Source organism: Eublepharis macularius, chromosome 10 (genome assembly GCF_028583425.1).
Source record: "Eublepharis macularius isolate TG4126 chromosome 10, MPM_Emac_v1.0, whole genome shotgun sequence".
In the NCBI taxonomy this organism is placed as follows: domain Eukaryota; kingdom Metazoa; phylum Chordata; class Lepidosauria; order Squamata; family Eublepharidae; genus Eublepharis; species Eublepharis macularius.
In genome coordinates this window covers 65,017,721-65,031,261 of record NC_072799.1, presented here as the reverse complement: position 1 = coordinate 65,031,261, position 13,541 = coordinate 65,017,721, and the positions used below count along the sequence as shown (strand labels likewise).

The 13,541-nt window shown below is 47.0% G+C and overlaps 2 protein-coding genes across 2 annotated transcripts in view; one reads left to right on the top strand and one right to left on the bottom strand.

Annotated features, from left to right (window-relative positions):
• KLHL2 (kelch like family member 2) overlaps nucleotides 1-461 on the bottom strand; it is a 68,013-nt gene extending 67,552 nt beyond the window's left edge. The window contains exon 1 of the mRNA XM_054989886.1: nucleotides 372-461. Coding sequence (XP_054845861.1) covers nucleotides 372-400 — 29 coding nt within the window. The 5' untranslated portion in view covers nucleotides 401-461. The remainder of the gene's footprint in view (nucleotides 1-371) is intronic.
• Nucleotides 462-709: 248 nt separating this feature from the next.
• TMEM192 (transmembrane protein 192) overlaps nucleotides 710-13,541 on the top strand; it is a 34,628-nt gene continuing 21,796 nt past the window's right edge. The window contains exon 1 of the mRNA XM_054989884.1: nucleotides 710-731. Within this exon, the coding sequence (XP_054845859.1) occupies nucleotides 711-731 (21 nt within the window). The 5' untranslated portion in view covers nucleotide 710. The remainder of the gene's footprint in view (nucleotides 732-13,541) is intronic.

Here is a 13,541-nt window from a genome sequence, read left to right as displayed (position 1 = left end):
AAAAAGCACACCACAGGCAGGGATCGGCACAGCTAGCTTTTGACTAGAAGCCATGCATAGGCAACTCAGGACTTAAGGCTCAAGTCCAGAAGCCGTCTCGAATAGCAGGACTCCGCCCTCATCTAAGGACAGCAGCACCTCTGACCATATACAGAGTGCAGTCCGGCCTTTCCTGGCAGAACTCGGGAGCAGCCCTTCCAGGCCAAAGAGGCCAGGTCCTGAGCAGCCCCTCTTGCCCTTCCGCAAAGGCGCATCTGGGGCAGCCTGCACACGCTCAGAGGCGCTTAAGCCGCCGCCGCCGCCGCCACCCCGGACCCTCGGCCCGCAGCGTGGGGCCTGCCGTAACCCGCGCCTCCGCGCCCGGCACTCACCCCAACGGCTGCAGCAGCAGCATCTCCATCGCGGCTCCTGCGCTCGGGCTGCTCCCTCCTCAGAACGCGGGCAGCGAGCGCCGGCGCCAGCACCATGCCAGCCGCGAACGCTGGCGCAGCCCCGGCAGGACGCCCCGAGAGCCGAGCCGAGCCCGGCCTCCCCACGCCAGCAAGCAAGCGCCGCTGCCGGCCGCCTCTTCCCGGCCCGGGCGGAGACGAGACGAGACGAGCCGCGCCACGCGCTGCCCTCCGGCTCCGCCAGCAGCCCGCCACTTCCGGGGCCCGGGCGGCCCGAAGCCGGTGATCTTGTGCAGCAGCAGCAGCAGCAGGAGGAGGCTGATGTCAGCACGCAACTGCGGGGTAAGCAGCAGCACTCTTCCCGGCGTGGCCCACCCGGCATGCGCGGGCGCCGTTCGCGGGAGCGGCAGCTGGTGTTGGGGTGGATCCGGGACAGGACGGAGGGGGGCGGGCGAGGGAAGATCGGCTGGCCTGGTGGGAGGAGAGCGGGGTGGGAGCCCAGCCCAGCCTTGCCGCGCACGCCTGCTTTCCGTACGAGAGGGGCGCGCACGGGCTGAGTTCGGCCGATGGTCCGTGGGGCTGGATTAGGGTGGTTCACAAGGAGGGCCTGAGCCTGAAATCCTCCTCGGGGCACTGGTTCGCCCGCGAGGAAAACCCACGTGCACGCTTGGGGGTATTCTCAGTGGGCCAATTAGCACCCCTCCTACCGACTCTGTGTGAGTGGGAGGGTGCGTGGGGGCACTAACTACAGTTCATTCTCCGCACACGCCACAGATGTGATCTGAATTGGGCCCTTTGTGGGAACTGAGGAGAACCTGTGGCTGGATACAAGATACAGCCTGCCTGTGATGTGTGTAAGGAGGAACTTTTAGGCTCTTGCCTCTGGTGGCTAGATGGAGACTGAAGTTGTTAGCAGCTCTGTGGGTCCCAAGGTAAAATCCAGAAAATCAGAACACCACCCACATAATGCCTTTTATTAGGATCAACCAAATGAAACGTAATAGTGAGCAAGCTTTTGACTTCACCAGAACTCTTCATCAGGCTGGAGGTTACCAAAAAAGTACAATGTTTACAAAGAGGAAAATTCTTCAGGAGATGATGGTGAGGCCTGGTCAAGCTGTTTAAAATAGCGCAGAGACCATCTCTGAAGAGGGCATGAGAAGGTGTCAGAGGTCAGATTTTATTTGCTAAATTTGTATTAGGGTTATCTGGCTTTTGAGGGAGGTTGAACTGACAGGTGGTTTTCTCAAGCCTACCCATTGGTCTTCATGGCTCAGCCTAGGGTTGTAATCTTAAACAGTGTTGCAATGTATAACTCAGTCTTAGGCACATCGACTCAGAAATCCCCCAAATTCAGTGGGACTTATTCCCAAGTAAATCAGCATAGGAGTATTCCAGCATGAGCAAGTACCTCAACACTGAAGTCAGTGGTTCCTTTAGTAAATTTCGTCTTTGGGGCCAGTGCTCTAACCACTACCATAATGGTGGACCTTTGTGAAAGCAACATATAACTCAGTTGCAACGTTCGTGCGAAGAATCCTATGAAAGTTCATAAGTTTTGACTGAAAACCACATCTTCTCTGCTGTTTGGTTGGTATCACAGTGGGAACCATTGACATCATTACCAGGGGGACATCATACAGGGGAATAAGAAACAACCTGTGGTGAGAATCAATGATGTTTCAAAATTGATAGGATCAGGAGAGCTTTAAAAGGAAAGGGCATATCCACCTGGGATTTCTCTTTCACATGTACCATGGAAATGAATGGCAGCTAGATAAATCACCATTCATTTGGTACAGGAGACCTTAAGTTTGGGATTGTGCCCAGTGTTAAAATCAGGAACATTCTTCACACTCAAGGATATCCTCAAGGTATGGCTGCCAAGGTATGGCATCTCTGAGCCAAGCTACAAGAGACGAATTACACGAGGAGGAGCACAGTGAAGGGAGTCACAATGTTAACCCGTAAGCTGAGTTTTAAAAGAGATCGGAATGCTTTGTTAATTTCCCCTCTACAGATCCAGGGAGATGCTGATCAGAAGGTTTGTTAATTTCCTCTTTGCCTCGCAAAGGCTCTGTCAGTTTCACCTCCCCTTCTGAGAGGCAAAGAGGAAATTAACAAACTTTCCAGGAGCATCTCCCTGGCTCCATACAGAGGGGAAATTGACAAAGTCTTCCGATCTCTTTTAAAACAGCTTTTCAGCAAACATTGTGACTCCCTTCACGTGCACGTCCTAGTGTAGCTTGGCTCTCTGACTGTAATTTGTGGTGCATTTGGATGAAATGAGGACTAATTGAATTAAGCACAAGAAATGTATGCATATGTATTTCACCTGTGAGAATATTTGTTACCTTTCCTTCTGCAAATTTGGGCCCAAAAAGTTCTGGCACCTGCATCACAACGGTTATTCCACTAATGAGCTGATCTGATTAAGATTTGGGTCCAGTAGCACCTTAAAGACCAACTAGCTTTCCAGAGTAGGACTTGTGAGAGCCAAGGCTCCCTTCTTGCAGCCCAACATGGCTACTTACCTGAAACTGATTTGATTAACTAAGCAAAGAGCCTTGGAACACATGGAAACTGTGAAATAATTGTCATGAGTGCTTCAAAGCATGTGCAAAGTGCCTTTCTTTTCTCTCTGCATTTTAGATTTCTTTCTTGCCTGATAATCTTCAAATGTTTATATTTTAATGGCAGTGACTCAAAACTACGGGTTATACAGTTGTCTGTCATGTTGTGTTGCAGCAGGCTTCCGTTTTTGGTTCATATTTTCCTTCCCCCAATCATGGTGTGACCCATTACTATACCAGAGACAGAAGAGTTAGAGGAAGCAGAACTCCAGCCCAAATACTTTGTTTCTGGTTTCATTCTATTCAGATTCTCAGTATTCTTTCCAAGCTTGTTGAGGTGCCTTGCCACTTTTATCACCGGTTTCCCTTACAACCACTGCGAAGGTCACTGCCCAGACTGGAGTTGCTTCTTAAGACAGGGACACAATCTAAGCCAGCAGCTCCTTAAGCATAGGAGTGAGGGCCTGATTATACATTTTCCTTGCAGCCTCTCTGGATTCTTGCAGTCTGATGGGCACTGTAGGTCTCATGCTTGGGACTCAGTTTCCAGGCACATAGAGGCTGATTTGAATTGCCAACCACAGGAAGAGAACTTAAGCCTCCCCGCCCCCATGTCCTTTTCCTGTTCTGAAACATCCCGAGGGAGCATTGTTTGTCCCATGGGGGTATACTGATGGGCTGCATGCGAGGCAAATAGTGCACCCTTGTACCACTTCAGATGGGGAAGATGGGGGGGGGCTTATGCCCCCACTCTCTGTATGCTGTACTCCTGATCTGAACTGGTCCCCATATGTTTGGGAATTGAGTTCTGGGCACATGTCTAATCACCAGGACCTGGGGAACATGTAAAGAAAACATAACACGGAGCTGGAGTCTGAGAGGTGTGGAAGAAGGAGTTCTTCCTTATGGTCAGACTGTTCAGTGTGAATTTGGGCTTGACTAGAAAGTGGGACACACGTATAGCGTATATGTACGACTGTTGGCTATGCACTGCTGAATTGTGTTCCTACCACTATGTCCAAAATAAGAATGCACTATACTGGAAAAAACGACAGTGAAATGACAAGAGTTAATGATATTGATAGAATAATGTAATGCAGATGGGATCTTTGTGTAATTTAACTTGCTATTAATGATGTGTCATCACTCCTCTGCTGCAATTGCAGTTTGATCAGAAATTGCAAGCAGCACCTTTGAACAATTAAAAAAAGACACTTTGTTTCAGATTCTCTTGCAAATATTTGGTGCAGGTGCTTTCCCATGGTTGTCCACCATTGCCATCTACCCACCCCACCCCAGGATAAAAAATATCAAAAGATGTTTTTGTTAGTTATTTCAGTCCAACTGAAAGCAGGGCATGGGGGGGAGTGAATGGCATAGCTTTTCTCTCTAGTGTTCTGTCCTCTCTTGCCTGTGACTTCCAAAGCTGATTGGTTCATCAAGAGTTCTAAACTGGATCACAAATGCTTTGTGCATTCTCACACTGTATTTCATCCAGTAAATTCCGAGCACGTGCCAATATGTATGCCAATGACTGAGCAGGCACAAAAGCAGCACATGCACTTGAAATATAGGCAGTGTGAAATGTTGAATAACCTGTGATGCTGGGACATACACAGTCTTAGCAAACCCCTAAATGGAGAGAATATGCCAACAGGGCTACCTGACTAGCTGCTATGCTAAATTCCTGTACAGATGAAAATTGATTTATTTTAAATTGTGAAGAAATCATGTCGAGCTCTGACACCTGAGGAGTGGATCTCAGGGCTATCACAGACCAAGCCTTAGTCACTGGGGGAAATGGAGGGTCTGTCTCATCCTAATCCCTCCCTCCCATCCTCTTCTCTGTCTGCAGGTTAGAAGTCTAGCCTGCCCACCCTGGGTGCCCTCCTTCTTACCTTGTAAATGATTTCCTGTGTGTGGGGCAGCCCTGGGCACATTAAAGCCCCATGAAAGGGGGTGTTGTCCTGGTGGATGTGAGTAAAGGAGATGAGTGGGTTCCCAATCCAGGCCCTACCTTCATGCATTTCTTTCTTCTCAGCTGCTGGAGAGGGTTGGGAACGTTGCTGGCCTCATTCATGGTGTGACTTGCAGGTATAGTTTAGGTGGAATCCTACTCCTATCTGTGCTGTGCCCATCCTAGCCTTCTTTGCCTGCTTGGGGGTAGTGCTTCCCATCAGGGACTCACTGTGGCTGCTTTAGCCGTCAGGGGGGCTGGTGCTGCCTATCCAGAAACTTCCACTGGCCCAGGGGCTCCCAACTCTGGACACATCTTGAAAGGGTATGGTGGTGCTAGAATCAAGAGAAATAGCAGGGGAGAGTCAATTTGTAAACACATTGATAGCAAAGATAGAGGCATCTCTTCTTATTACTGTTACTGAAATGCACAGAAATGTCTAAGACACAGAACTGCCCTTGAGCACAGGTCTTGGAAATGCTGGAAATCCCACTCTGTGCAAGCTGAAAGTGTTCTCCTCTGCTTTCACCCTCTTTTACGCCTGATAGTTTCCTCACTAACTCCCCGTTTCAACAGCAATCACTGTATCTCCTCTCCCCACCACATGCTTCCTGGTTTGGTGTACAGTGTGCCCTGCTCACACGCAGCATGTTCCTGTACATGTTTACTTGGAAATCTCTCCCTGATTTCAGTCGGATTTACTACAGCATAAATGTGCATAGCTCTTATATTTGGATGTTCTTCCTACACTCAAAATGGTGATGCAGTGGTGTTAAAACTAACATCAGAGAAGGGATAGGCAATGTAATATATGAAATGTAATTCTGCAATCACCTATAAGGAATGGGGGCCACCAGTTCCACAGACCTCTGGCTTGGTCAATGCTCTGTGTTGCTAAGCAGCAAGGAGACAAAAATATTAAATAATATGCCTATTTACAGGATCCTACACAACCAGTTAATTAAAATGATGGTGTGGAAAGTGTATTCATTTCCATATAAACAAAGGAATATGGAGCAGTTTGGGTATAAAATTAACTGTAAATATTTACAATCTATTAATAAACTTATTTATGGGTGTAATGAGGCGCCATCTAATGGTCACGGAGTCAAAATGTTCTTACTGCAGGCTGCTTAAGCCATATTTTTCAGGGTTTTTTTTAAAAAATTGTCAAATTATGCATGTCTCCACTTTTCAATATTTTCTTTTTAAACCAAATGTAAACAAGAGAAGAGGTCTGCCTTTAAAACCAGAGAAGTCCAGTAGAACATGCCACATATATGACATCTTTAAATACTATAGCACAGTAACAGTTTTACAGGAAAAGCTGGCACTTGTCAGTTGGGAAAGGGCAGCTAGAACCACCTGATATGTACACATAAAATCATTTTGTATATAAGTATGATGATGATGATTCTTTATTACAGCACTTAGCCAGTACATTTAATTTGTATATAAGTATATGAAGTCACGGTTCCTGTTTATATTAATAGAATGTTGATGAATAGCCTGCCTTTCATACAACATTGAAGATAATACAACCTGGTAGTACGAGTGAACTAAATACATCATAAGCATTGGTGAGTGCAGTAGTGAAATTCCTGAAAAGTGGAATAATTAAAAGCACCTAGAAACATTTCAACAAATTTGATTTGTTTATGAGGGCAAGTTCATTAGATACCAAGGAAGATGCCCCAAAGGTGGTGATGACGTTTTTAGATATAGCAGGCAATGAATCACTGTTTAATAGCTTCAGTCACTCAGGCTCTGAACAGAATAATTATAATTGGTAATACAAAATTTCAAGATCATTGTCTGCCAAAAAAGTGAAACAAAAGATATTTCACACTAGGTATCAAAATAGGCTAGGTATTTTATTAGAGACAAGGATGTCATTGGAATAAGAAATTAAGAAACAAAGAAAAGATTGCTAGAAGTAGTTCTGGACTTGAACAAAGCAATAAAAATAGCTCAAGCAGCTGAGAATACTTCCTTGCCAGTTGTTGTTCTTTTTAAAAAAAATCCCAGAAACTATGCAAATATAACATACACGTGCAGGATTTGGTCAGTGCAGATCAAATAAGAAAACAAGGTAACATTATTTTAATGGGCAGAGGGAAAACATGCAAGGATACAGTACCAGCAGTGGATTAAACACATCATAAACAATGGTAAACGCAGCAATGGAAGTCCTTGAAAACTGGAACAATTAAATACATGTTATTTTAAGAAGAAACCTGTTAACAGATACATGAAGCTCATTTGAGAACGGAGAAACAAAAAAGAAATTCAAGAGATACTATTTACTGGACATAAATTAATGTGGACAAAGTATGCCAAAGTCTTGTGAAGTATGCCAAAAAATATCAAAACTGTAATAGAAGACAACCTATGCGAAGTTGTGAACAAAGAAGTACTTAGACCACGGTAGCAATTGCAGCCATTCCTGGGCAAGAAGGATCTTGCCAGTGTTGTGCATGTCTTGATAACATCTTTATTAGATTATTGTAATGAGTTCTACATGGCACTGCCTTTGAAAGTTGTCTAGAAGCTATTTGATACAGAAAGTTACAGCTAGAATGCTGACTGCTGTGAGTTGTAGGAACCATATCATTCCAATCTTGTTCCATCTATACTGGCTCCAAATTGTTCCCAGGCCCAATTGAAGGCACTGGTGTTGAGTTTTAAAGCCATATAAGGCTTGGGAGCAGCATACATGAAGAACTACCTACTCCCACCTTCAGAGGCTGTACTTGGGGTGCCCCATGAGGCTAGACATGTGGCAACCCAAAAAAGGGCCTTCTCAGCTGTGGCGCCAAAACTTTGGAAACCATCTCAAGAGATTCATCCATCTCCTATCACTGTCTTCTGCCAGAACACTTTTGTGTTGTTTGGCATTCCCTCACTAGCTCTTACTAGCCCTTTGTGTGTTTTATATTATATTTTGTTTTCAAATGTCCAATGGCTTTAATATTGTAACATGGTTTTAATTGTAAGCCACCTTGAGCAGGATGTTAGCATAGAAATATCCTAGTAGTAGTAGTAGTAATTAGAGGTGGGCACTGTCCACATAACGGACCTAATTTCGTCACGAACTTACCCAGTTCGTCCTTCACGAACACGCGGGCCGTGGGCTTGTGTTTTTCTCACGAAAGCGCCGAACATTGGGACTTTCTGTCCATGTGTCCGTTGGCCCGTCATGCCAGGATTCCCGCTCAAACAATTTCCTAGGCAATAGTGGAGCCACCTTCCCCATTTGGAACACACCAATCTTAGCCCAGGAAACCTTGATTGGCAGCTCTGTCAGCCAAACAGAGATCGTCAGCCTTTCTGCATAAAAGACAAAGCGCGCGAAGCCCCGCTGCATTTTGCTGGTGCGGGGACGCGAATTAACTTCTAAGCTTAGCAACTGCTTGCTGTAGGGAAGTTTTTTTTTTTTTGTGAGAGCGCGGCTTGTGCCTTAGGACTTTGGGGCTTCTGGTGCAAGAGAGCTTTCTCTTTTCTCCATTCCTGTTTAATTTTTTTCTCCTCCTTTCTATTCTAGTTTTCTTGAGAGCACTTTTTAAAAAACCCTTTTACCGCACTATCGGGTTACTCTGATTTCTTTCTGCATTTTGAGTCCTTGGGTTCTTCTCGGGCTTAATCCCCCCTCCCACCCAAATCTCTTCCTTTTTTCTGGGTTGCCGGTGGGTTCTATTGTGCTCTGACGCCACCCCACTCACAGACCCACAGTGGGTGCAAGGCAGCTTTGGGCGTTGTCTGCTTGAGTTCTTGCCTTCATTCCCCCATGTTCTTTTTTGGCTGCTGATGAGATGCAAGGGGAGGAAGACTGCTATTAGGCTCTGTGAAACACCCACTCTCTGATTACCGGCAGCACATTTTGGGGGGCTCTCTCTGCTTCACTCCTTTCAAAGCCTTTTTAGTGGGTGACTTGGGGGGACATTTCAAGCCTGGCTTTTGAGGTGCAGGGGGAAGACTGCTGCTGGCCTCTGTGAAACACCCACCCTAGAACCCACCCTTCACTCCTTTCAAAGCCTTTTTCACTCCATAAATAGTGGGTGACTTGGGGGGGGCATTTCCAGTCACGTCCTGTCCCTGTTATCCTCCTCCTGATGACACGTCCTGTCCCTGGTATCCTCTTCATGATGACAAGCCCTGTCCCTGGCATCCTCCTCCTGACAACACGTCCTGTCCTTGGTATCCTCCTCCTGACGACACGTCCTGTCCCTGGTATCCTCCTCATGATGACAAGCCCTGTCCCTGACATCCTCCTCCTGACGACAAGCCCTGTCCCTGGTTTCCTCCTCCTGATGACAAGCCCTGTCCCTGGCACCTTCTAAGTACCTCCTCTTTATTCTTTATAAACTCAACTACTTCCATTATAATTTGTATGTTGACAAAACATGACTGTTGTCCCTCTCATCCTTTCTGGCGAGGTAGGAAGGTGGGTGGGGTCAGCTGCCGCTGTAAGCACGCTAAGATGGCACTTCAGGTGCAGTCACACAATAGCCGGGGGATCAGGCCGCCCATGGGGGAATGTGGCCTCCCCCCCCCGCAAGAATACCAGCACGCTCGAATTTGGCCTGTAGGAAATGGGGGAAATCTCCCCCCCCCACTCCTCATGACGACAAGGCCTGTCCCCAGTACCCTCCTCCCGACGACACATCCAGTCTCTGTATCCTCCCAAGGATGACATGCCCTGCCCCTTTCTGGCGAGGCAGGAAGGTGGGTGAGGTCAGCTGCCGCCGTAAGCATGCTAAATTGGCAGTCAGCACTTCAGGTGCGGTCCCCCAATAGCAGGGGGGAATCAGGCTGCCCACCGGGCAAATGTCAACTCTACCCCAGTGACAGTACCGGCATACTCCTGTGGGGCCAGACCTCCCTGCCCCCTGAGGGGAGGCAGCTCAGCGCCGCCTCCCTGAGCCTTCTGGGCCCGGCGGTCGCTGTCCTTACCCACCTCCCTTCCTTTGCGGGGATTCCACTCCGCTCTCCTTTGGCCTGGTGGCCGGGCACATGGGGGTGCCGCCGGCAAGCGGCCAGACCCCCCGCCCCCTCAGGGGAGGCAGCTCGGCACCCCCCCGGGCCTGCTGGGCCCGGCGGCCGCCGTCCTCACCCACCTCCCTTCCTTGGTGGGGTTTCCGCCCCCCTGTCCTTTGGCCCAGCGGCCGGGCACATGGGGGGTGCCGCCAGTGAGCAGCCAGACCCCCCACCCCCTCAGGGGAGGCAGCTCGGTGCCACCTCCCTGGGCCTGCCGGACCCAGCAGCCGCTGCCAGCAGACACCTTCCTGGCAGGGAATACCGCCCTGCTCCCCTCTCGCCAGCCACTCAAAGCCCAACTGGGGCCAGTGAAGGGGGCCCCCGCAGGGAGGGGGCGGCCGTCGTCGAAACCCACCTCTCCCACATGGTGGCCGCCCTCTCGCCAGCCACTCGAACCCCAACCAGCATATCCTTCCTTTGCCAGCGCCGCCATGTTCGGTGAAGTGGGTTTCGTCGGCAACCGACCGTCCTGCTCCCGCGAGCTCAAGGGCCCCTCTGAGGGTCAATCCCCAAAGTCCGGTGAGAAGTAGGACAGTGGCCCAGGTCAGCTTGCTTGATAGCAAGCAAGCTGACACACCACGTCACTGAGATGGGACTCGTTGTCCGCTGCCCAAAGAGGCTCCTTCTGAACAGGGTAGCATGAGTTTCCTTCCCTCAAGGTGTGGAAGACATCCTTTCCCTCCCTCCCATGCCTTCCATTCCAGCAAGGGGCCTTTGAATTGCTACATGATCCTGTTGCAGAGTTGGCTTTCACTCAAGTACATCCATTCATTTCCCATCATGGAGAGTTGGTCTCCCCGCCCCCGGGGAGGGCGTCTCTTGTTGATGCAGCCCCACGTAGGTGGGTTTTGTGGGCAGCCACCTCTCCTGGACAGGAGCACAAGTCTCTCTCCTTCCCCCAAGGGCGGGTAAGGGTCAGTGAGAATTTGGGGAGGGGAAGTTGTTGTTTGTCTCTTTGGAAAAGTGATAATCGAGGAGCGTTACATGAGAACCTTTGGTGGGGAAAGTCTACTCAAGTGAAAATGTGTAGGAAAAACAAGGCCTTTCTGAATCGAACTGGTTCTCAAACCGGGCCCGGTCCATTGAAAACTTCGTGGTCCATGGAAGCCCACAAACCCCGAACCAGCGGTCTGTAAGCGAATACCGGTCCATGCCCATCTCTAGTAGTAATAGTGAAGGAATGCCAAACAAAAAAAATTCTTCACCTGCTGATGGAAGACAATGACGCAAAATGCTATATCATTGTATGTATTGAAATATTACAGCACACTGAAGGTTGTAAATTAAAAGCTTTGATACAAACAGTTAGAACCTCCTGAGATGCTTCTTTTACATATGTATTTATGTTTAATAAATATCCTATCTTTGATGCAGTATTGAAGATAACACAATACTGTTGGCTAAGCACAGTTACACCCTTCTAAGCCCCTTGAAGTTAATGGATTTAGAATGGTATAACTTTGCTTGGGAGGATACTGTTGGTTTCAGAGAAGGAGAGGTGGCTTGGAATATGGCTTCTGTTAAGTGGCAAGTTTCTGTTTTGTGTGGCATCAATACCTTTTTGTTACCAGCCTCATACTCTTCCAAAAAGAAACTTACAAGTAGTGAGTTTCATGCTCTGAGATTAAGAAAAGGCACTTTTCCTTATTCTAAATATTGACTTTGCCTGTAAATCTTTACTTGAATTTTAACAGAATTTTACAAGTAGATAAAGTCTTTAAATGTAAAGTGCTGTTGATGAGAACAACCGGCATCCATGATAACTTATTACACTGTCCTAGCCAAAACTGTACCCATTGGGCAGGGCAGGATTACTACTCCATTCTCTTGTTCTGAAGAAGGTATGTTGATGGAGTGAATTTACTCCAAAATAGAAATATTGTTCCATCAGTGGCATGCTACCTGTAATGAAAGCCTTTTGCCAGTGAGACGCCACTAGTAATATTTTATTTGTAATTTACGTTTTTCATAGTCCTTCACCTTTCTTGCTGAGACATAATGCAGATTACATAAGTATAGATTAAATACAATCAACAGCATGGGACAGCCAATAAAATACTACTTGTAAAGCTTGGATTGCAAGAAATTTGAAAACAAGCAAAAGTTGGAAATAGTTCAAACAACATGAAATGAAGCATGGACAATTTAAACCTGACATGTTAAAATGATGCAGAAATGATACTTGCAACAACAGGCAGAACACAATAGTATAGTTCATAGTCCTTATCCCTTTACCAAAGCATCTTTCAGGACCTTTTTATTTCTATACTGCCCTGTGGCAGAGGAGTATAGAATCTCATAGTCATTTAGATCCAGAGGATCCATAGTTATTTAGAAGTCACTCCTGCCCATTTGTGCCAGCATAGTATGACAAGAAAGTAGGATAATTTAAAACATTCCATTTGAAATCAATGGAGAAGGCTTCCCTTTATCTAGATTGGAAGGCAGGATTCCAGTCATAACATACCACTAATATATAAGCCCCAGCAAGGAAATATAGCCCCAACTTGGATGGCCCAAGCCAGCCTGATCTCATATCTCTTGCCTTGAAAACCCTAAAGGGTTGCCGTAAGCTGGCTCCAAATTGATTGCACTTTAAACACACAAGGAAATACAGCTCATATTACAAGGTCTGGGGCATAAGGTTATGTAACTCTGTTCCATTACAAGAAAACTACATCCACAAGTGGAATGGCCCTATTCCAGGATATCATGGCCCGTGGCAATTGTATTTTGGGTGTCACTGGGATCTATTTTGTTTTATCTGCATGAAACCATTGCTTAAAATCATTCCAAGATTTGAGGGAAAAGTGCCATCGATATGCTGACACCTCCTGTTCATCAGAATCAAATGGACTGGTGGAGAGGTTAGTGCCCAGCAACAGTAATAAACTGGATGAATGTTTTAACAAACTGAAGCTCAATCTAGATAAGATAGAAGTACCATTGGCTGTGTTTGGTGTGGAGGTTCTAGACCAGAGTGGTGGTTTACAACGTCTTAAGTAAGTAGGGCTATCTCTTCATTCACAGAGCTATCTTCTGTTAGATACTGTTGCAATAAAAATAATCTGTACATCTGTAAAGAGAGCCAGTTTGGTGTAACAGTGCGGGACTCTAATCTGGAGAACCAGGTTTGATTCCCCACTCCTCCACTTGAAACCAGCTGGGTGGCCTTGGGTCAGTCACAGCTTCTAGGAGTTCTCTCAGCCCCACCCACCTCACAGGGTGTTTTGTTGTGGGGATAATAATAATATACCTTGTAAACCACTCTGAGTGGGCATTAAGTTGTCCTGAAGGGTGGTATAGAAATCAAATGTTGTTATTATTATTATTATTATTATTAAGCTTGGGAGTGGTATTAGATCTGGCCTTGTCTGTGAAAGCACAAGTGCCTTCCATAGTTTTAATCTACTTTTACCAGCTTCAGTTGATACAGCAGATGTCCTGCTTCTTGGAACAGAATATCCCTGCCCATTATCCACAGACTGCTCATGCCAAGGCTAGATCACCATACCATGCTCTATGTGAACCTGCCTTTGAAAACTTAAACTATAGAGCTAGAGGTAGGGCAGAATCCCAGCAACT